Genomic DNA, 22,169 nt, shown 5'->3' with positions numbered 1-22,169 from the left:
TTAACGACTACCAGCCCCACCCTCGAATTCCCAAACCCTACCTGTTAGAGAACTGGTGGCTGATTTCCATCTTAGGAGTCAGCGCGGCAGATGACCCTCTAATAACTTGGGTGTCCTCATTCCGCAGCCAACCTTACATTTTGGTGCCAAAACCCAGGAGGGGTGCCTGTCAGGACCTTCTGGATTGCCCTTCCCTCTTGCTTCCCTTCCTAGGGGATATTTCAAAATGAGTATGAAGCAATAAAAAAAAAGCATTTAACTTTTTTTATTAAACAAGATCAGAAAAGCAAACAAGTCAAAGAAAGTTGCCCAATTATGCAAATGAGATGCAAAAACAACTTTTATTTCATTGGTGAAAATGCACTATACAAAAGGCTGAAAGTACTGGAGTATCTACACGTTCCCCGATGCCCTAATTTTTGTGAGCGGTGTACGTGGGATGAGCGGTGGGAGGTACAGGTGCACCAGCGCGGCAGACAGGAGGGATGGGGCGGTATCACTAGGCACCAAGTCCGCTTACCCATCCCGTTTCCTCTGGTTCGACCTCACTCTTCCAAGTGTGTAAGGCACTGCACACCCAGGCCCCGGGGAGCCTGTCCACTGCCCTGTCCCTCCCGGAGGACTTCCTGGTTCTGGCCTCCGGGACACCCACCCTTGTCCCGTGCGGAATCCCGGGCAGGCAGCTCCCACTTCCCAGGGCTCTTCCCTCCTCAAGTCAATCTCCGTGTCCTCCGTCTGACACATTCTGTCCAGACACATTCTGTCTCCACATGCTTCAAACTCGAATCCCCACTTGGCTCACCATCCTCCTCACCTCTGCTTTGGGGGCCGATTCCCTAGAGCAATCGGAATAGAGAGGGAGGCTGCCGGCCGGCGCGCTCCACGCAGCCCGGGAGTGTGCGGCGGCAGAGCGCAGAGACCAGCACGTCCTTCAATCCCTTCACATTTTCAATGTCTTTGAAATGCTTTCCCGTCCTCGCCGCGCGCGGTGCGGTGGATCCCCAGCAGCCCCAGAGCCTCCCGCACGGCCGCTACTTTCCCAGGTAGACCCTTCCTGCGGGCTCCCCGCGGTAAACATTGAAGACTGCTCAGTCCCACTTCCCGCCGGAAGCCGAGCCCCATTCACTTCCGGCTCAAAGGTGGAAAGGCGGGGCCCCGCGCCTCCCTCCAACCACGTGGCCTCGCCTGCCTTCCGCCGTCGGCCCCACCCACGCCAGCCTGCGGGGTCACTGTTGGGGGCAGTGCTTACGACCAGCGCGGGACGCCTGTCGTGCCCTTTGCCAGTCTGAATCTTCGGCTGCAGTTGGCGACGTCCACGTTTCCGTGCCGCGGCCTCGCGGCCCTGGGGTGAGTGCTGGCGCTCGTGTTTCCGGGCAGCCCGGTTCGCCTTCCCTGCCCGCCCACCTGCGGGCCCAAATCCCGTGCGGCGCGCGCTCGCCTGGCGGCGGGGCCCAGACTCTGCCCCGGGCGGGGAGCCAGCGGGAAGCCAGCGGGGCAGCCCTGCGCGCACGGCCAGCGAGGCCCGGTTTGGTCTCGATTCAATCCCAGGCTTGTTTATTACTTGAGAACCGGGCTGAGTGCGAGCCAGGCACCTCGGGCGTTGGCACAGTCATGTTGTGTCCTATGAATGCCGGCCCAGTGCTGCCCACTCAATGTCCGTCGTCGCCTCTGTCCTCCCGTGACACGCTGCTGTCACTTTCCACCCGTTTGCCCCCTGTCGTCTTGTTGCACTGTTTCCTCCAGTCCAACCCATTATCGATACAGTAGCCCGCAGTCATCAATTGGGTCATGCTGTCATCGTCGTGTTTAAAACTTAACATCGCACTCGAAGTAAAAACCGAGCTCGCCTTTACTCCAGGCGCTCGGGGCTCGGGTCCTGCTCACCTTGCTCTTCAGTTAGGCCCGCCCTCCGCTTTGTGTGCGTGCAACCCAGCCCCCAAACCAGACACCCGTGCTCCGAGGGGAGGGCGAGGAAGACCTTTTTCCAGATGATTTAAACCTTGCGAAGCATTAGAAGATTTGCACGATGAGTGGAGCCCTTATCAAGTTCTTTAATTCAGTTATTTGTGTAAAATAAACTCAACTATGCTCCCTTTTTCCGTTTTCGCAAATGAACCAGCTCTTACCAGCCTTAGTATTTATGTTTCTTTGCAAAAAAGTTCACTCCACTTTTGGCCTGATTATCTCCTATTCTTTTTTCAGAGACTGGTTTAAATACCACTTTATCAGAGATGCCTCTCTGACCTCACGTCTATCTCCACAGTGTCACTTAAGTTTCTCTACAATTTTATCATAAAGAATCTGGTACTTTCCTCTTACAGTAGTTCCCACAACGACAAGTGTGTGTGTCTGTGTATGTATGTATGTATATATAATTCTTAAAATGTGTCTTAATTAACCTAGCACATTGCTTGGTGTAATGACTCTCAATAAATATTTGTATTGAATGGATGATTTATTTCAACTCTGAATCTCATTACCTTCTAATGACAACCTTATTTTTCAACTCTGACCCCAGGAAATGTGTTCTTTGGTCTACAGACTTCCCTCCAAGTGGCTTCTTGATGTCTTGCTTTCATCTTCCATTCTCCCTCCCTCCCTGTCTCCCTGCTTCCTGCCCATCCTGCCCATCTCTAGTCTGTTCTAGCTTGTTTTATTGTTTGTTTTTTTCTTTTTAAATCCACCCAGCTTGGACCCCAAGGTCAGTAACTTGAACTATTCTTCTCAGCGTCTTTACCCCATGTCCATTTGTCCTTCTGCTATTTCTGCTCTGAAAACCCCTAACAGTGACATTTCCCCTGGCATTGTTAATTACTGAAGAAGGAAATTTTATGGCTTTGGGGATTGTTGGCAATCTATGGTTTTGGGTGTCCAACTTCAGGTAGGCCTTCCACACCTCTAATCAATGAGTGTTCCCAATCAGCTTTCCTGTTGTACAGGGCATTTATCCCATATTCTTATGCTCCAGTGCCTGCCCCAAGTTTGTCTCCAGACTCATGAAATGCCCCATCTCTACCTGATAGGATATTTGCCTTGTGGTCCACCTCAGCTTCCCTCCTCTGTACCGATGGATTTAAAAGTACATCAGAATTCATCCTGCCAGAATCAGAGGAAGATTGTTGTGCCTTCTGTCGACTCTTTCTTTTCCTGCTTGTCTAATAGAACGTTCCGTGTAGGTCATCTCCCTACTCCCTCTCCAGCTGTTACATTTGATAGTTTTTCTCAACCTAGTTTTCCTCTCTCAACTCATTATTTATTGTTCTGGCCTTCCGTAGGCAAGCTCCCTGGAGGGTAGGCTACCCACTTGTGGCCTCTTTCCTAACCTACTCACTTCTTAACTCACTGTAGTCAGGTTTCTTCCCCATTGCTTTACTGAAACTTTTTTACTAAGGTAATCGGTGATATGCTCATTTCTGAATCTAGTGGACTCTTTCAAGTTTTCTAGTGTGAACTTGCCATATCTTTTTCTACTTGTAACTAGTCCCTCTTCTTCCTTTTCTATTATTAGAAGTTTTCTACAAACACTGTTTTAACCTTGTCTTTAGTCTACAATATTATTACTTAATTTTGGTTGAATAATGTCTTTTTTAACTGAAAAAGGAAATGCTTGCATACATACAATAAGAAAAATGAAAAAAAAATTGTTAAATTCTAGCCAGTATGAAGGATCTGAGGCAGATTCCTGCCTTCTCCGTTGAAAGTGTAGCCTAGTTAATGATGGAGCACTAAGCTAATTCTTTCTCCTGGAAATGATTAGAAGGCCAAAAAAGGGAGGGCCTTTCTTGCTTTGTTGTTCACTTTTAACCTTTTCACTGTTAGCCTCTTCTTAGCCTCTGAAAGGACCTCTCTTGTCGTAGCCTTGGGGGTCCCTGGATGTTCTGTCTAGTGATACATCCACACCACATCTCTCTCTTGAGCCCAGGTTTGCACTTGTGACTGTATTGTGAACATGTTACTGGCAGTTTATAAGCTCTCTCCAGCCCATCTCCCTTCTTCCATCTGCTTTCTTTCTGAGATTGTCCTTTTGTGGCTCAATTCACCAGTGACTCAGTTGTCCAGACCAGACTTGTTATTTAAGACTCCTATCTGAGCCTGATTTTTTTTCAGCATATATTGAGCACCTTCTGTGTATCAGACCCTGGGCCAGGTGTTTAAATTTTAGCTTGTATATGTTTTTTGAACTCCACATCCAGTACATTGTCCCTTCCACTGTGTCCACGTGGCCTCTTCTCCATGTCTGTGCTACAGATTCACACTGCTGGGTCATTTTTGACTTTCTTCTCCACTAGACAATGAGCCACTCAGGGCAGGGTGACACTAAGTTCCTGGCATCTCTGTATTATATAGGGCTTGGCTTCTGGGATCTCTTTATTTAATGAGGAGTGAGTTGGGCTTATTGGGGGAACTTGTCATTTCATAGAAGTAAAATTTCAGAGTTGGAAGAACCCTTTGTTTATTCACAGTTAAAAGTACTGCTGTCTCTTGGTCATTGTGTTGCTTTATAATCTATTAGAGTTATGCAGGCATTACAGTGGTACCTTGAGATACGAACAGACCAACATGAATTTTTTAAGATACAGGCTGCGACTCAGTCCATATTTTTGTTCGAGATCTGAGCGAAATTCCGAGATACGAGTCGTGATTTGGGAAGCTGCCGTAGTTTTAGTTTCATTTAAAGTAAAGAAAATGCAGTTTTAGTTTACATTTAGTGTTAAGAAAGTGCAGTTTTAGTTTATGTGTCTCCAGTGCCTGCATCCCTTCCTCCCTCCCTTCCTCCTCCTCCATTCACCTCCGTTAGCTGCACTCGTCTGTCTCCAAAGTAAGAATACAGTACTAAATAACACTTTTTTCTTTTATTTCATATATTTCGCTGTGCATTGGTAAAGTATACTTGTGTGTAACTTAATTAAAAACATGTCTTTTTTCATAATTTAGGATGGCTTGGGGATGTTTCAGAGTGCTGGAACTGATTAAATTAATCAGTTATTTTAAATGAGAGAAATTTGTTTGATATATGAGTTGACTGACTTGCGAGCTCGGTTACAGAACGAATTAAACTTGTATCTCAAGGTACTATAGTATATATAGTGAATGTATTTCATTCAAGGAGTTCCTGATGACTTGAAAGTGTAAAAGTTCCTCTTTATTCCTCCCTCTCCATCTTTTCCCTCCCAACTATTGCAGGTTTAGTGTGTATCCAGATCACTTTGAATTCATTCCATATATACAGATGCAGATACATGTTATTCTCAACATAGCATGTTTATATTTGTGGCTATTTTCACTTTACAAGACTGGTATTAGTACCACTGAATATGCTTAATGCCTACATTAAGCTATTAAAACATGCTATAATAAATATGCTTGTACCTAGTCGTATATATTTTATTTTATTTTATTTTTTTTCCCCAGGTTAAAAACTTTATTTGACTTAAAAAAAATATGGAACACTTCACGAATTTGCGTGTCATCCTTGCTCAGGGGCCATGCTAATCTTCTCTGTATTGTTCTAATTTTAGTATATGTGCTGCTGAAGCGAGCACGTCGTATATATTTTAAACCTTAAAAGATATTGTTAAATTGCCTTCCAAAGGAGCTTCACTAATTTATATTCTCACCAGCATTGTGCGCCAGTGTATCTTTCTTGTCTAGACTGGATATTATTTGGCTTTATGTTTTTGCCAACTTGATGGGCAAGAAATTATATCACACATTGAAATGGAGTTATTTTTGAGAATATTTTAATTTTTCTCAGATTCTGATTTGATTGGTGCTGTAATTATCTCTTGCTCAGAGTTTCTGTTTATTGGAATAAATGTTCAATCTAAAAGTTTCTAGTGTGAGATTCATATAGAAGGTTTCTGCTTACATCACTAAATCTAAATCTATATAATTGATCATGCCACTATAGTGTAAGTCATTTATGCCATAATGCAGTGAAGATGCTAACTGGGGAAGCATCAGTCAAATCACTTCAGTTGATTTGGAGAAGACTGTAAGAGTTGATCAGGGTTTTGGTTGCCAGTTTTTTTAGCTGGCTACCCAAATGTCCTTTGATGATACTCCATTTTTTCTTTTTTCTTCTGGTCATATTTTTTATTTGTTATCAAAACTGAAGGACATACATAGCTTATAAGAAAAATAATACTTGGAAACTTGAATTTATATATAATTGGAGGATTATTACTTGATCTTTTGAGAAATCAGTCTGCTTCATAAAATTTTTAAGAAATTACATAACTATCAATTCTATAAAACCAAAGGGCTTATTGATTTTTTTTTTCCTTTTAGGTAGTTTGTAGAAGATGCCAAATGAGGGAATCCCCCACTCAAGTCAAACTCAGGAGCAAGACTGTTTACAGAGTCAAGATGTCAGTGATACAGAAGAAATGACAACCACGCAAGAAAGTGATGGTGATACAGAGATGGAGGGGAGCCTCCCCTCCTGCTCCTCTGCTAACGGGCCGTCCATGTCCGCCTTGCACATTTCATCGGAGGTTCTGAGGAGAAGGCCTGCCCTGCTGCACGTCGACAGACATCAGATCCAGGCAGTGGAGCCGAGTAAGCAGGCTCTTGAACTACAGGGGTTGGGTGTGGATGTCTATGACCAGGATGTGCTGGAGCAAGGTGTGCTGCAGCAAGTGGACAGTGCCATCCAAGAGGCCAGTCAGGCCAGCCAGCTCGCTGATGCAGAGAAGGAGTACCAGTCAGTCCTGGATGACCTCACGTGAGTGTAGACCATCTTCTCTAATTGTAGAGTTTCTGTTTACATATAATGGAGAAATTCTGGTAATAGCTGAAGTATTCCAGAAATTGAAAATTACAGAATTTCTAATTTGGAAGATAGAGTCAATAAGGGCAGTCATGGACCTTGTGTTTGAACCTCAGCCCTCTCCCTCCAGCACAGCACTGTCTGTAGCAGTTAGGGTCTCAGTCCAGCTCACAACCGCCTGTTTTCGCACGATGTCACAGAGCAAAGTAAGTGACCCAGAACTCACAAGCATGTGTACAAGATGGTTCTGAGGAGAAGTGCACCTGCAGGTCTGATGTGTCCTGCTCAAGATGCTAGAACACACTTGTCCCTCACATTTTTCTCTGGCTTACAGTTTCTCTCCAGTTTCCTGTCCCTAAACCGAGTATCAGTCTTTTGGTAATTTTTCAGATTTTGCGTTTCTAGAAATAATGAGAAACATCTCTCTACTTTTCCTTTCTTCAGTCCTACTTTTGATTGTAGGGGAAGATGAAGTCCCATGGAGGTTTTGTGTTTTAGAGGAGAAACAGGCTTGGTCTCTGTTGAGCATAGCACATTGGTAGAGAAGGGGGAGACTGCACCTGGGCTGGAGGAGGGGCATTGGAGGGTTGAGCTCACTCTCCCTCCACTGTTCTAGGCAGTGTCAGGCAAGCAAGAAATGGGGAGGATGGGGTGGAGGGATGGAACAGTCTTAGATAGGGGTTGTTGGGGGAAGGGAAGGAGAAACACAGAGCTGTTGGCTGCCCACTGGGGAAGGCTGTCATACAGGTGACTGTTGGCACTTAAGGACATGTTTTCTATTAAGTTTCCCGGTATGCTTTTTTGGCCTTGTGAGTAACAAGTGTTTTCAAATAGTTGTAGCCTGACCTTCAGGTATGAGGACCTCAACTTTTTGTAATGAACACACCTTTTACATTTGATCTTAGAAATATGTCCACTGCTTACAGAGGTGACAGCATAGTGCTGCAGAGTCACGAGGCAGGTTAACACTAGGTGGATGGTGGCATGTGGTGCTTAGCCTGCCAGTAACTGGCATTGATAACATCTTTTTATGCTGAAATCCATAAAGGATATATATAACAGCAAATTACATAAGCATCAAGATTGAATTTGTGTTTTGAAAATTGGGAGCTATAATTCTAGGGTGTCTATTTTAGAAGCAGTGTATTATAAGTTGATTTTTTTTTCCTTCACCCTACGAAGGGTAATACTATAGCAAATATACTGCTCACAAAAATTAGGGGATATTTAAAAATGAATATGAAGCAATAAAATATCCCTTAATTTTTGTGAGCAGTACAGATTTTCTATATAGTTATGTGAAAGGAAAATATTGTCACAGATATCTGACTTACGTAAGAAAGTGTTTTAAGCATTTTTAGTACTTTTCCAAATGTTGGAAGACTTCCATAATGGGCTTCTAAATCCCATATAGGAGTTGTTGATCATGGTGGGAGGCTGCACATGCTTGAGGCAGGGGTATATGGGAAATCTGTGAACTTTCAGTTTTGCTGTGAACCTAACACTGCTATTAAAATAGTCTTAAGAAATCATGTATGCATTTTTTCATATAAAAGGACAACTTATTGCATATTGTTTTAGCTGTAGAATAAATTAATCTGCTTACAAAGCGGAATGAGCTAATTTAAATAAGCCAGATAAGAGAAAACACTAGTGGTCATCTTAAACTTCTAATAGTTCTCCACGTTCTCTTTGTGGCCAACAAGAATGCATTCTGGTTTAATTTCTTTTATCTTAGTTAATAAGAAGTAAAAGGGACATGATTTTAGTATTTTTCTCTTTATATTATACTATTAAAAATGTTACCAGGGTGGAAAATAGACATTTTATCTTATTTTTCAGGTCATGCACGACATCCCTAAGGCAAATCAATAAAATTATTGAACAACTTAGCCCTCAAGCTGCCACCAACAGAGACATCAACAGGAAACTAGATTCTGTTAAACGACAAAAGTATAATAAGGTGATTTCAAATAAGACTTGGAAAAGTCATCATTTAGGCTTATTTAATATTTAGGAAATAGCCTGAATAGTACTTTTAAGTTGTGAAAAAAATATTTTAACAGAAAATTTTGAGATTTTTTTTCTGCATGTTTAATTTTTGAGCTGTTTCTCTTATATCCTCTGTTTTAGAGTAGTCTTAAAAATACACAGACATACTCACACGTATACATATGTACTTGAGAGAAAGCTTTTTTCTAGGCCTTGCATGCCTCCTCACTCATGTACTTTCAGACTTCCTTACTGTACAGTACCTCTCACCCAGCCTCAGCTCCTGTCTGGTGTGCCAGCCTCTGCCCAGTCCCCTAGTCCAGTGATCCTCAACCCCCGGCCCGCGGACCGGTACCGGTCCATAGAGAAAGAATAAACAACTTACATTATTTCCGTTTTTATTTACATTTAAGTCTGAACGATGTTTTATTTTTAAAAAATGACCAGATTCCCTCTGTTACATCCATCTAAGACTCACTCTTGACGCTTGTCTCGGTCACGTGATACATTTATCCGTCCCACCCTAAAGGCCAGTCCATGAAAATATTTTCTGACATTAAACTGGTTCATGGCCCAAAAAAGGTTGGGGACCACTGCCCTAGTTGTTTGTGAACTTTCTCTTTCTGCTCAACTCCTGCTTGCCCTGCTTGTTTACATTATTTCCTGCTAGTGTGGTCGTCCTCCTTCACACACTGTGCTCACTGTTCTGAGAGGCTGGCCTGAGGTGTCGCAGTCATCCCCTGGCCACACTGGGTCTGCGTTTAGAGTGTAGAACCTAAGCGTAGGGAATATCTCCTACATGTGACATTGTTTATATGAGATTCAAAGCACTTGCTAGAATTTCTTTACACTTTATGAAAATACATTGCAGAAGATAGGAACAACTCATTTTGATTATTTCTGCCATCCGGAATGATTAACACGTCCTTGTGCTTGCAGTTGATTCATTGCAATGAGTAGATTCTGTGCATCTTTTCTTTAAGTTCTGCTAGTGTATAGATTCAGTTCCTCCCTTGCTTTCTATTCACCAGTCCATTATCTTGACCTCATCTTCTCTCCCCAAATTAGCAGCCCAAAAGTCACAGCTAGCAGTGACTTGCAGCTCTTGGCCTTCCCAAATCAGAGGGAGCATCTGGCCTCTTGTGGGAGCATGTCTATTAATGTGCAGAGACCTTCTCTGACCTGGGGCTTCTGGTGGGCTGGGGTTTCAGTGAGAGGAGAGGATCAAACTTTAGGCTGTTTTAGGTAATAGTCCAACTCAGTTATATATTCCTGTCTTTCTTTAGCAGCTCTTTGATGTTTAGAGATAGACTCTTAAAGAGAAAGGCTGTTTTAAATAAGATTTTGCTGTGAAAACCTGCAAGAGGAAAGAAATTACAATACATTTTAACTTGGTCTTTATATTCAGCATTTCTGCTTGCCGGAACCTCATACTTGGTATCTAGATATTGTTGATATTGGGAAGACAGGCCTAGTTAACTGAGGAGGCCTTAGGAATGTCCCCATATCTGAGCTTTGGTGATGTAAAGGGTGATAAGACAGAGGAATCTGGGGTGAGAAGGGTGAAAGTATATCAAAATATATTTTCCTTCTAAAATTTTATAATTGAGTAGAATATTATAAAGGACAATCATAAATATGACAGGTTATCAAAGGGGACTGGCTTTTTCAAATTTTGAACATTCATGTTTGTATTTCTTACTCCTTTAGCCTATTTGACCTCGTAACCCATGGGTGGTTAAGGTCTGAAACAGAAGTTTGGCAATTTACCCAGTCATAATGGGGGAACCAAATAGAGCAGTCCTACCTCCCAAGTCAGCGGAGAGTCAGTACATGTAGCACTGTACTGGGTACATAGAAAACCATGTCAGGAGAGTGATGGGGGTGAGGGAAGGATGCCTTCCTGGTGGGCGTGCTTCGAGGCCTACTTCCTGCTAGAAAGTGGGCAGTTGTTCAGATGAGGTTTTCTAAAGTAATAATATATGGAGTTTCTGTTTTATTTTTATTTTGCTCTTGATTAATGTTTTTAAATTTTGTAATATTGTTTTTTGTGTTTGACAATAAATCGCTTCATTACTGTTTTCTGTATTCTGTATTTACCATTTAAGGAACAACAGCTAAAGAAGATCACAGCAAAACAAAAACGTCTTCAGGCCATCCTTGGAGGAGTAGAGGTAAAAATTGAAATGGATCATGCCAGTCTGAAGGAGGATGCAGGTGAGGGTTCTGAGGACAGTGCCTCTGTGTTCTACTGTGTTACTGATGCCTGATGCCTGCGGTCACTCCTGGCCTAGGTTTTGAGAAAAATAGATTTCTTTGCCTTGTGTCAAAACTGATTTGGGAAAATTTGATTTGTTAAAGCTGCAGAACCAAATCTCTTAAGTTAGAGAATGAAAATAATATTTTAACTCAGTTTGCTGCTGATGTACATCATTAGTATTATGTTTATAGTTAATTAGAAATTTTAACATTCTTATATAGTTAATTTAATAAAGACAGCTAACATCTTGATGAATTACATTTGTAAGCCCAACATCATCATTCAGCATTCATAGAATTGCTTTCATGCATCTTTTTGAGATAATTTGACAGGTTTTCAGGTTTTCCAAACATCAGTTCTGTTGTTTAAAGAAAGATACCTTTACTCCAGTCATACCATGGTCATGATCTTGTTTGTTCACTTGCTGCCTTGGGTGAGTGTCTTTTGGAAAACCTTTTGAGAAAATGTATCAGCTCTGAAATGAAATATCTTTAGTCAGTATGTGTTTAGAAATTGTTGGTAGCTGTTCATTCATTACTTGAAATAAAGATTAAGGCGTCTTAGCATTTAAGCTCCTGAAGCAAATATTTTCTACTAGCTCCAGAAATTTATTCAATAAGACAAGAGAATTATGAAGAATTAATTGAGGCAATAGAAAAAATATTTAGAGAGATGTACCTTTAAAGCTCATGCTTCTTGCTGCTGAGGTACCATATTTCTCATTAGTATCAAATTTTTGTTCTTGTCTGGCTGCCTAAAACTCGCTACTATTTCATCTCCCTTGTTTCTTTGGTAAAACTACCCCAAATGAATAGTTACTTCCTCAAACGCACAAACCTCTCTCAGTTTTGCCCCACTGGCCTGTTTCAGCAACTTGCACTTCTTTGCCTCTGGGTCTCTGTCTTTCTTCTCGGTTTCCTTTTGGCCCTCTAACCATTCCTGTTTAGTTCTTTTTGGCCAGCTTTTCTGGCCTTATCTTAAATGTTGATTGTTCTCAGGATTTTTTGCAGAGTTTTCTTGTTGGACCTCTCCTCAAATAACCTCATCTACTCTGCACAGCTTTTGTGGGTACCTGGGTTCTAGTATCTTAAAATTTATAGACCTGTGGCCTTGCCTTTTTTCTGAGCTCTTGGTTTCTGTTACCTTTTCATTGGGCGCCAGCCAGCACTTCAGTCTTTCCCTCCTCTACCCTTTCTCCATCCCTAGTGCCCTGTGCTCGGTGTGGAGAGGCAGTAAAACAGTGTCTGGGACCTTAGGCGTTGTGTGCCCAGCTCTGCGTTGCCTGAACATAGACTGGCTGTGCTCCTCACCCATCCTAGTATGTTCTGCGCTTACCAGACAGGTGTGAGTATGGCAGGCCTTCATTTCTGTGCTCACATACTCCCCTGAGGGTTCTTTCCCATTCTCTGTATAGCAATCCATTTCAGGTTGTTGTGAGGATTCCCTGATAAAAGAACCTCTCCTGCAGGTAGGCTCTGCTCCTCTCTGGGTGAGATGAGGCACTCACTGTCTCCTGTCTGTTCAATGTTGTGCTGGACAGTGTAGTAATGGGAAAAAAGGAATAAAAAGCATAAGGATTGAAGTGAAGAAATATTATTAATGTAGAAAATCCAAAAGAATGGATAATCTATTGCAATTAATATGTGAACTTAGCAATATCATTGACTATAAGGGCAATATATAAAAATCAGTCATATTTCTATATACCAGCAAAAACAAAAAATAAAATTTAATAAAGATGCTAATTGCAAGAAGAATCAAATACCTAGAAATAAATCTTAACAAAAAAATGTGGTTTCCTGCAGTACTTTCTACGTAAAAAGCTAGCACATGTTACTGAGAATTGGAGAAGACCTCAGTGGGGCGGCACTCCGCGGGGATGGGTTGGGCGACTGGCATTGCATTGGTGCCAGTTCTGCTGCCCGTAGCTTCAGTGCAGCCCAGTGTGGTTCTCGGGGGTTGAGGAGGGGTGTGGGGTGGGAAGTACAGGACCAGGGTGGGAGGAATTGACAAACTGACTCTAAAATTTATATAAAAATTTGTTGGGCCAAGAATAGTTAAGACCATCTTGAAAAAGAACCAAATATCTAGACCTGTTATCAAGATATAGTAAACTAAGTCCCTGCAGTGGTGGCACTAGGATAGGTAGATAGACAAATGAGACAGAAAGAGGGTCCAGCGGACAGACCCAGCCACAACGGTCATTTGATTATGATAGATGGGGAAGTGTAGTGCTATAGAGGAGTCATGTTTTCAGAAAGTGTCCTGAGTTAATCTGTGTGAAGGTAAAATGAATCTTGGCCTATTACATCATATACAAAAATAAATTCCAAATGGATTGTAGCTCTAAATGTGAGTGGTGAAACAGAGCTTTCACAGTATAATGTGGGAGAACATTTTCATGTCCTTGGGGCAGAGATTTAATGAGATAGAAATGCCCACTGTGAAGGAAAAGTTCCGATGAAGGAACTATAGTACAATGAGAATTTCTGTATGGTAAAGGCAGCATTGATTGAGAAGCAACAGGACAGGGGAAGACACTGTGATCTGGGTGTCAACCAGAGAACTTGGATCCAGAATGTATAAAGAACTAGACATTTTTTTTTTTAAAAAAAGGCAGACCAAGTATGAGAAAAATGTGTAAAAGACTGGAACATTTTCTTTAAAAAAGGCTATCCAAAAGGTCAGTACATCTATGAAAAGGTACCATAGTTCATTAGTTATCAGGGAAATAAAAATTATACCGTAAAGTAAAACTATTACACACCTAACAGAGTAGCTACAGTAGAATGGCAAGAATGTGAACCAATTGAAACTGTCAAAAGCTGTTGGTGGAACTTAAAATTGAAGGCCATTTTGGAAAACTAGCAGTGTCGACTAAAGCTTTACATACCCAAAGAATAAAGAAGTGTTACCGAAGGATGTGTGTCAGAATAGTCATAGCAACATTCCTAGTAGCCAGACCTGGAAGCTACCCAAATGTCCATTAATTGTGGAATGAAAAGATTGTTGTATAGTTAATTGAATACTCACAGTGATGAGAATCAACAAACTGCAACTGTATGCAACAAGTGTGAATGTTGCAAGTGTAATGTTGAGCAGAAGCAGCCAGACACAAGAGTATGAACATTTTCATTTACATAAAATTCAAAGTCAGGTACAACTCGTCTTTACTGTTGATAAGTTAGGTCGTTATCTCGGGGTGGAGTAGAGGCTTAGGGTGTCAGTAACTTCTAATTCTTGATCTGGATGCTGATATATGGGTATATTTTTTCTGAAAATTCATTGAGTTGTACATTTAGGATTTATGCTGTTTGTGATTTTTTTTTCTTTTTTAGTGCAGGTTTAATGAGAAACTGGCCCTGTTATTATTAGTGTACAAGAAATAGTTTAAAATATGGATTTCTTCCTGTTAAGCCTTACTTCTTTTGGTATTTTGGCGATGATGGGTGAAGTAATCTTGCCAGAGATTATTAATTTCAACCAATGAAAGAAAGATGTTCCTGGGTTATAGCATAGCTTCCAATTTCAGTCCATCCCTTCAGCCAGTGCACTTCACACACGTAGCACAGTGCTGTCCAGTAGTCCTTTTGCAGTGATGGAAATGTCTGTCTGTGTTGTTTAGCCACATGTGGTTGTTGAACACTTGAAATATGGCAGGTGCAACTAAGGAAAAAACTTAGTTTTCAACTTAAATCTATTTATTTTTAAATTGGATTTATTAGCATGACTCTGGTTAGCATAATAATACAGGTTTCAGTTGCCCAGTACTCCACACATCACATCTCTGTACCTAGTATTGTTGTGTGTTCACAAGTCAAGTCTTCATCCATCACTTTACTCCCTATACTCCCCTCCACCTCTCCCCTAAACTGTAGCAATCTCCAGGCTGTTGTCTGTGTCTACGAGTTTTTTCTTTCGTTTTCTTTTTGTCCTTTTTTGCTCAATCTCTCTACCTCTTCACCCAACCCTCTCTTTCAACAGCTGTCAACTGTTCTCGCTATATGAGTTTATCTCTATTCTGCTTGTTAGTTCATTTTGTTCTTTAGATTCCACATATGAGTTATAAGGTACTTGTCTTTCTCTGACTGGCTCATTTCACTTAGCATAGTAGCCACATGCTAACTATTCTATTGGGCAGTGCAGATCTAATATTTATGTTTTACCTCTCTAGGAACATGATAATTCTTTAGATGTCTGTTCTCAGTTTTACTGTCTCTTGAAATCAAGTCTGCCTGAGTGCTGATGATAGCAGTGACATGGAAACTTGGGAGATTGCTTTCTCGCAGGTTACTCTCTCTTTTTTTTCATATTTTTCTGAAGTGAGAAGCAGGGAGGCAGAGAGACAGACTCCCGCATGCACCCAACCAGGATCCACTCAGCAAGCCCACTAGAAGATGATGCTCTGCCCATCTGGGGCGTTGCTCCGTTGCCACCAGAGCCATTCTAGCACCTGAGGCAGAGGCCATGAGCCATCCTCAGCACCCGGGCCATCTTTGCTCCAGTGGAGCCTTGGCTGCAGGAGGGGAAGAGAGAGACAGAGAGGAAGGAGAGGGGGAGGGGTGGAGAAGCAGATGGGCGCTTCTCCTGTGTGCCCTGGCCGGGAATCGAACCTGGGACTTCCACACGCTGGGCCGATGCTCTACCACTGAGCCAACCGGCCAGGGCCAGGTTACTCTTTAACTGATAAGGATACATAGCTAAATTTATCTATCTTTATGTTACACATGCCTAGGTCTGTGTTTGGATGCACAAGAGTATATTTAGAACGCTGTATTTTGGAAAAACTTATTGAGAAATCACTTTTTGAACAGGAGTGTATTAAAACTGGCATGAAGAATTTTATTGTATTCATAGATAATATGCTTGAGTACATTAATGATATATTTTTTAATATGCATTATTTGGAGGTGCCTACTATTTATTGAATAAGTGAATCTATTTCTTGTACTCCTGTGAAGTTTACACTAGTGCCCACTGCACTGTCGTCCCTCTTTCAGAAGCGGGGCCATCCTGTCTCGGCAGCATGCTTATGCCTGTTCAGGAGACTGCTTGGGAAGAGCTCATCCGCACTGGCCAGATGACACCTTTCGGAACCCAGATCCCTCAGAAACAGGAGAAAAAGCCTAGGAAACTAATGCTCAATGAAGCATCAGGTTTTGAAAAGTATTTGGCAGATCAAGCAAAACTGTCTTTTGAAAGGAAGAAGCATGCTTGTAATAAAAGGGCAGCTAGAGAAACGCCTGCCTCGGTCACTTCTGAGCTGAGCCCAGTGCTTAGTGAAAACAAACCAAACAGGAGAAACAAAGTGCTCTCGAAAACAGACAAGCGCTTGGAAAAGCACATCAGGAAACTCCAGAAGAGAGCTCTTCAGTTGCAGGGGAAAGTAGGGTTGCTGAAGGGCAGGAAACGCGGGGAGTCTGACGAGCGCCCAGAGGCTGAGGGAGACTCTGAGGGTGGTGGGTCTGAGTATTTGCCCATGGAGGAAAAGGAGGAGCCAGAGGAGACGGCAGGGGACCCCTCCACAGGAGACACTGACTCTGAAGTGGGGCCTGGGCTCAAGCGCCTGAGATGGCAGAAGAGAGTCACAGTGCAGGAGACCGATGATGATGATGATGATGATGACTCTTTCCCAAGTGTTGGGGAAGAAGCTGAAGTCGCCCAAGGAGGAGTTCGGAAAGTAGTGAGATGTCGAGACGATGGAGATGAAGAGTATTATAAACAGCGGCTAAGGTCAGTCTGCAGAGAGTATTATAAACAGGTTGTACTGTGTGCTTTATATTAGGCAGCAGGTTTATTTATAAATGAGAGGTCTAGATGCAGCTTAATATATTAGACCCCCGTTTATCCAAAGTTTGGACTTCGTTAGCCTGCTAGAACCATCAGAGCCCCTGAGTCCTTGATGGAGATGATCCAAAATGCTTCTGCTTCTGGGTCTTCAGTCTAAGCAAATGAGCCTAGGGGAGACGTAGGCAGGAGGAGGCGTGGAGGCCTGAAGCATGAGCTGTATACCTTCAGACCATAAGTGGTTCCCTGGGACAGGGTCAGGGAGGAAAAGGTTCGCTGACACAGCATACGTTGCCGGATGGTTTGGTTTTTCTTTTGAAGCAGGAAAGTAATTTTAGAAGACTTGCCTTTCAATCAAGAGCTGAAATTTAAACTTCAGCATGTGAAAGAATAAACTTGGATTCTTAAATCTTCCCTTCTTATCTTGAAAAACTATCTACAGAGTCATGAACCACTGTCGTGTCAGAGATGTACTTTGTGTGCACAGCGTACCTTTCCTGTTCACTGACATTTTTTTCTGCTAGAGACTTACTTTGACTTTTATTCCCATAACTTTGTTGGTATATGATACAAGTAAGATACAAGATAAAAGGGAGGATGAATGTGTTCCCTTATCAAGTCAGTATGTCATCAAGGTCCATCCATGTTGTAAATGATCCAATGTCATCATTTCTTATGGCTGAGTAGTATTCCATAGTACATATGTACCACATCTTCTTTATCTAATCCTCTAATGAAGGGCATTTTGGTTGTTTCCATGTCTTGGCCACTGTGAACAATGCTGTGATGAACATGGGGGTGCATGTGTCTTTACGTACCAATGTTTTCGAGTTTTGGGGGTGTATACCCAGTAGAGGGATCTTATTTTAGCAATATTTGGAAGATGGATGATCAGAGTAAAGCCCCATATAGTTACAACGTATAAAGTGAGTTTTTTTAAACACTTAGAATTTAGTACTATGTACCCAAGCTAGACCATTTTTTTTTTCTTTTTTTTTTTTTTTGTATTTTTCTGAAGCTGGAAACGGGGAGAGACAGTCAGACAGACTCCCGCATGCGCCCGACCGGGATCCACCCGGCACGCCCACCAGGGGGCGACGCTCTGCCCACCAGGGGGCAATGCTCTGCCCCTCCGGGGTGTCGCTCTGCTGCGACCAGAGCCACTCTAGCGCCTGGGGCAGAGGCCAAGGAGCCATCCCCAGCGCCCGGGCCATCTTTTTGCTCCAATGGAGCCTTGGCTGCGGGAGGGGAAGAGAGAGAGAGAAAGGAAGGAGGGGGTGGGGAGTGGAGAAGCAAATGGGCGCTTCTCCTATGTGCCCTGGCCGGGAATCGAACCCGGGTCCCCCGCACGCCAGGCCGACACTCTACTGCTGAGCCAGCTGGCCAGGGCCTGGACCATTTTTTGAAATACAGAATTTTATTTGGAAACTACTTAATTTAGAAAAAAAATCCTGTCATGAGAGACCAGGTGGAAAATGAAATCCCAATGAAATGGAATTTTAGTACAACAAAAGTCTGAAAGGCTGTAAAAGAGAAATAGTGCCACTGTTATTTGAACAATGGCTAGTGACTTGCATTTTTTTCATTGTTAATTACTGAATCTGAGTTTTTCTCTGAATTCCACACCAACCATGCACTATTTATCATAAAGTACCTGTTTTCTGCATACAGTTTAGGACTAGCTACTTCCAGAAACTAATCCATACAAACACTTCAGGGGCTGAATAGTCTCAGCAGTGGGTGACACACATTTTGCAGAATCTGCCTGACCAAGGAACTGAACTGGCTGTGGGCAAAGCAAATGAGGGGTGTTAGGGTTGGAATAGTTTAAATATTAATAGTTAATTCAGACATGGTACTGTATTTTCTGCAAAGGAAAATTAACATTAGTAACATGCTAATGAGTTTTATCTCCAAAGAGACTAGTGCACTGGCAGAGTGTTCTGGTAACAGTGGAGAGCTGTGGACAGCAGGTACAAAACGCCCAGCCTTGCAGACCCTGAGGTAGCAATGGCTTCATTCTCACTCCCTTTATCAGCGATCCAGAATGTACTTGTAGTCACCTGCCTGCTGAACTTCTACTCTAGCAGCAGACTTTAAGGAGCCAAAGAGGAGTCCCCAGTGGGTGAGGAAGCAGAGAAATGTGTTAAATGAAAACTTAAAAGACAATAAAATGGGCTACAACCCCTGTTTAGATCCAAGAGTTAAAAAAAAAAGAAACAACAAGAAATAGAAGTTTCAGTTATACGTAATTGGGAAAATTGTCAAGAAATGCCCAGTGGAAGTCAGACTATTCAACTCAACATCTCAGGGCTGGAGAGAAAGCACAAGGCCTCTAAGAATACTAAAAGAGGGTTTTACAGTTCAGTGCAGACTTGGAGTGAAGATTTTGGATGTTGCTTGGGGGGGAATCCAGGCCATTAATACTCTTCTTGTTCCTTTTTTTCCCTTGTGGCCCTTCGTCAGGTGTCACAGAGCCTTCCTCTGTGCCACGGAGTACGTCCCTAGTCCTCTGCAGTTAAGGGTTGTTCTACCCCTTGTTCTCCTGGCAAGTCACTTCAGTGTTTGTAGCTTTCCAGAGTAGAAATTGCTCTCTCTCCAAGTTCCACAGTCAGTTTCACGGTGTTGAGGTGGTTGGTGACATCAGGTCCTCTGCTTCATCGCCCCATGGCCCACATTCTTTGTCGCCATGCCTGGGTCAGCATGGGGCTGGCAGTGCTTCTGTGTGTGGAAGTGGGCCTCTGTGAGGCTGCACGGCTGGAGCGAGAGGTTTCTGCCAGTGGTTCAGAGATGGAACAGTGAGGGACAGAGCCACTGCAGTTCTTTGACTTTGTGTGACAGCTAAAGGTCAGTCATTTCCAGCATAGTTTGCATCCTTCTTGAACCACAGAACAAATTCAAAATTGTCCTGAAACTTTATTAATTTGTTCACAGGAATTACTTTGTCCACACCTATTCTCTTAAAACCTGCTTGTATTCTGGGGTTCTGGGTTGTGTTCATATTCTGCCTTCACTTGAAGTCTCAGTTCTTTTTTTTTTTTTTTTTTACAGAGAGAGAGTCAAAGAGTGATAGACAGGGACAGACAGACAGGAACGGAGAGAGATGAGAAGCATCAATCATCAGTTTTTCGTTGCGACACCTTAGTTGTTCATTGATTGCTTTCTCATATGTGTCTTGACCGCGGGCCTTCAGCAGACCAAGTAACCCCTTGCTCGAGCCAGCGACCTTGGGTCCAAGCTGGTGAGCTTTGCTCAAACCAGATGAATTCTCGCTCAAGCTGGCGACCTCAGGGACTCGAACCTGGGTCCTCTGCATCCCAGTCTGACGCTCTATCCACTGTGCCACTGCCTGGTCAGGCTGTTTCCAGATCTTGACTAGTATAAATAATCCTGCAGTGACACGGGTGCATATATTCTTTCGAATTAGTGTTTTGAGATTCTTAGGATGTATATTCAGAAGTGTTATGACTGGGTCATAAGGCAGCTCCATTTTTAATTTTTTGAGGAATCTTCATACTATTTTCCACAGTGGCTGCACCAGTCTGCATTCCCACCAGCACTGCAGGAGGGTTCCCTTTTCTCCACATTTCTGCCAATGGTTGTCATTTGTTGATTTATTGATGATAGCCATTCTGACAGCCTACACCTTGTTGTTGTAACTTTTTTACATTTTTTCCAGTCTTTGCATTGATGTATACATGTCTTTCAGTTGCTATAATTGTTATCGGCAGTACAAACACTTTTTCTTGGCCCTTTTAAGTTAATCAGCTTGCCCATGATCTCACTGGTAAGAGGTAGAACTGGGATTGGGAAGCAGGACACAGGGTTTGTAAACACTGGTTTCCTTCTTCTTGTGAATTATTTGGGATGTGCAATATCTAGATGTGACCAAAAGGTGGTGCCAAGAGTCAGCACACAGCTGCCTACATTTCCCTGACCAGAAACCGAACCAAAAGAGCCAGTTCAGAGGGATTTGGGGAGACTGCTAGGGAACTATACCTGACAAGCATGGGGTGGACACAGAAAGAATTGACCTCATGGTCTCGTATAACCTGAACCCATAGTCATGATGCCTGTTGATGTAACTAGTTTTTAATACATTTTTGATCTAAAGATTTTCCTTTTCTTTTGCCCTGTTTTACTTTATTTTACACGAATAACTTAATTAAAAAGGACCGATGACTCCATTCATTATGTAAATCTTACAGAATATCTTGTAGTCATTTGGGAAAACACTGTCTTCACTGTCCTCCCTCTTGAGCATTGGGGCTTTTGTGACCAGGGGTGAGTTGGATTCTGGTATAGAGGGTTTGGCTGTGTACACGCATAATTCTAGAAGTGGAAGACTCTGCATTGTCAGATGCTGAGAGGGGTCAAATTAAGGATGAATGTTGAAAAAGTCATGGATTTGGAGATGTGGAGGCCCCATTGGCCTGGGCAAGGGTCGCATCAGTGGGGGGTGGGAGGAGGTTGTACGGTAACAGCAGTGACAGCTGGCCTTGTTGCATGTTAATTGCTGTGCAGAGCTTCATGTCATGTGGTTAGTTGGTGTAATCCTCACAGCCCCATGGGGGACCTTAGCCCTAAAAAGCTAGAATAATTTTGAGTCTGACTGGTTTAGGTCGGGTGAAGCAATTTGTCAGCGTGATCTGTGTAGTGGACACAGGAAATCATTGCTTCAGCAACTGGTTCTCCTGTCCCTCGATGTAGACAAGCTGCACACTTTGTGCAGGCCCCATCCTCACCTGAAATGCTGCTGAAGGCCGTGTCCCTAGGACCAAGCTCTCAGGGGCTCTGTCTTCATTTTATTGTTTTCAGGGGCCTCTTTCTTTTTTTCTTTTTTGCCTGGAGAGCCCTCACTCTGCATTGGATTTACGCTGGTCTTTCAGTTGGGTCTCTGTCTGCCCTGGGCAGCACCTGCAGGTGGCAGGGAGACAAAGGCCACATTATGCACATGGTAAACGCTTGATTTGCATATACCTTCAAACAAACAAACCTACCTCATTCGATTCCTAAAAATCTGAATTTAGAAAAAGTTTTAGGTGGACTTGTTCCAGAAACCTAAATATAATAAGTCTCTGAGAGTTAATTTCTTTCTCAAGAAACAAAACTCTCCTTTATTTGTTTTCTTCTAAGAATTTGTGTTTTAAAGGGAAGAAGAAGTTACTCCCTTTCTCTAAGAGTGTGTCTTGGCTTCCTGTAAATGACAAAGCTAGGACACAAGTGAAGGCTAATTTTGCTCTGTGCTCTGCACACACCTCTTCTTCTCTGCTCTGTGCATAATTATCTACATCAGTCTTAATTTACTCTGTGTGACCTGGACTCCTCACGGAGGGCGTTTCATCTGCTGAGATGTGC

General features: G+C 42.7%; 1 protein-coding gene and 1 non-coding gene across 4 annotated transcripts in view; one reads left to right on the top strand and one right to left on the bottom strand.

The window, feature by feature from the left end:
* Nucleotides 1-1,208: 1,208 nt before the first annotated feature.
* The window catches only part of ERCC6 (ERCC excision repair 6, chromatin remodeling factor), an 80,184-nt gene continuing 59,223 nt past the window's right edge, over nucleotides 1,209-22,169 (top strand). The window contains exons 1-5 of one of the 3 annotated variants that reach the window (XM_066242279.1): nucleotides 1,209-1,347; nucleotides 6,296-6,727; nucleotides 8,615-8,735; nucleotides 10,873-10,987; nucleotides 16,028-16,757. In XM_066242279.1, the coding sequence (XP_066098376.1) occupies nucleotides 6,306-6,727; nucleotides 8,615-8,735; nucleotides 10,873-10,987; nucleotides 16,028-16,757 (1,388 nt within the window). In that variant the 5' untranslated portion in view covers nucleotides 1,209-1,347; nucleotides 6,296-6,305. Of the gene's footprint in view, nucleotides 1,348-6,291; nucleotides 6,728-8,614; nucleotides 8,736-10,872; nucleotides 10,988-16,027; nucleotides 16,758-22,169 lie in introns of those variants that run through there. The other 2 variants (XM_066242278.1, XM_066242280.1) reach the window with 2 other exon arrangements.
* Nucleotides 5,437-5,543, bottom strand: LOC136313744 (U6 spliceosomal RNA). Its single transcript, XR_010727189.1, has one exon. It is a non-coding gene; the product is annotated as a U6 spliceosomal RNA (small nuclear RNA).

This window comes from Saccopteryx bilineata, chromosome 9, assembly GCF_036850765.1.
Source record: "Saccopteryx bilineata isolate mSacBil1 chromosome 9, mSacBil1_pri_phased_curated, whole genome shotgun sequence".
NCBI lineage: Eukaryota > Metazoa > Chordata > Mammalia > Chiroptera > Emballonuridae > Saccopteryx > Saccopteryx bilineata.
The sequence above is the reverse complement of the archived record's forward strand: the minus strand, read 5'-3'. Positions and strand labels throughout refer to the sequence as shown.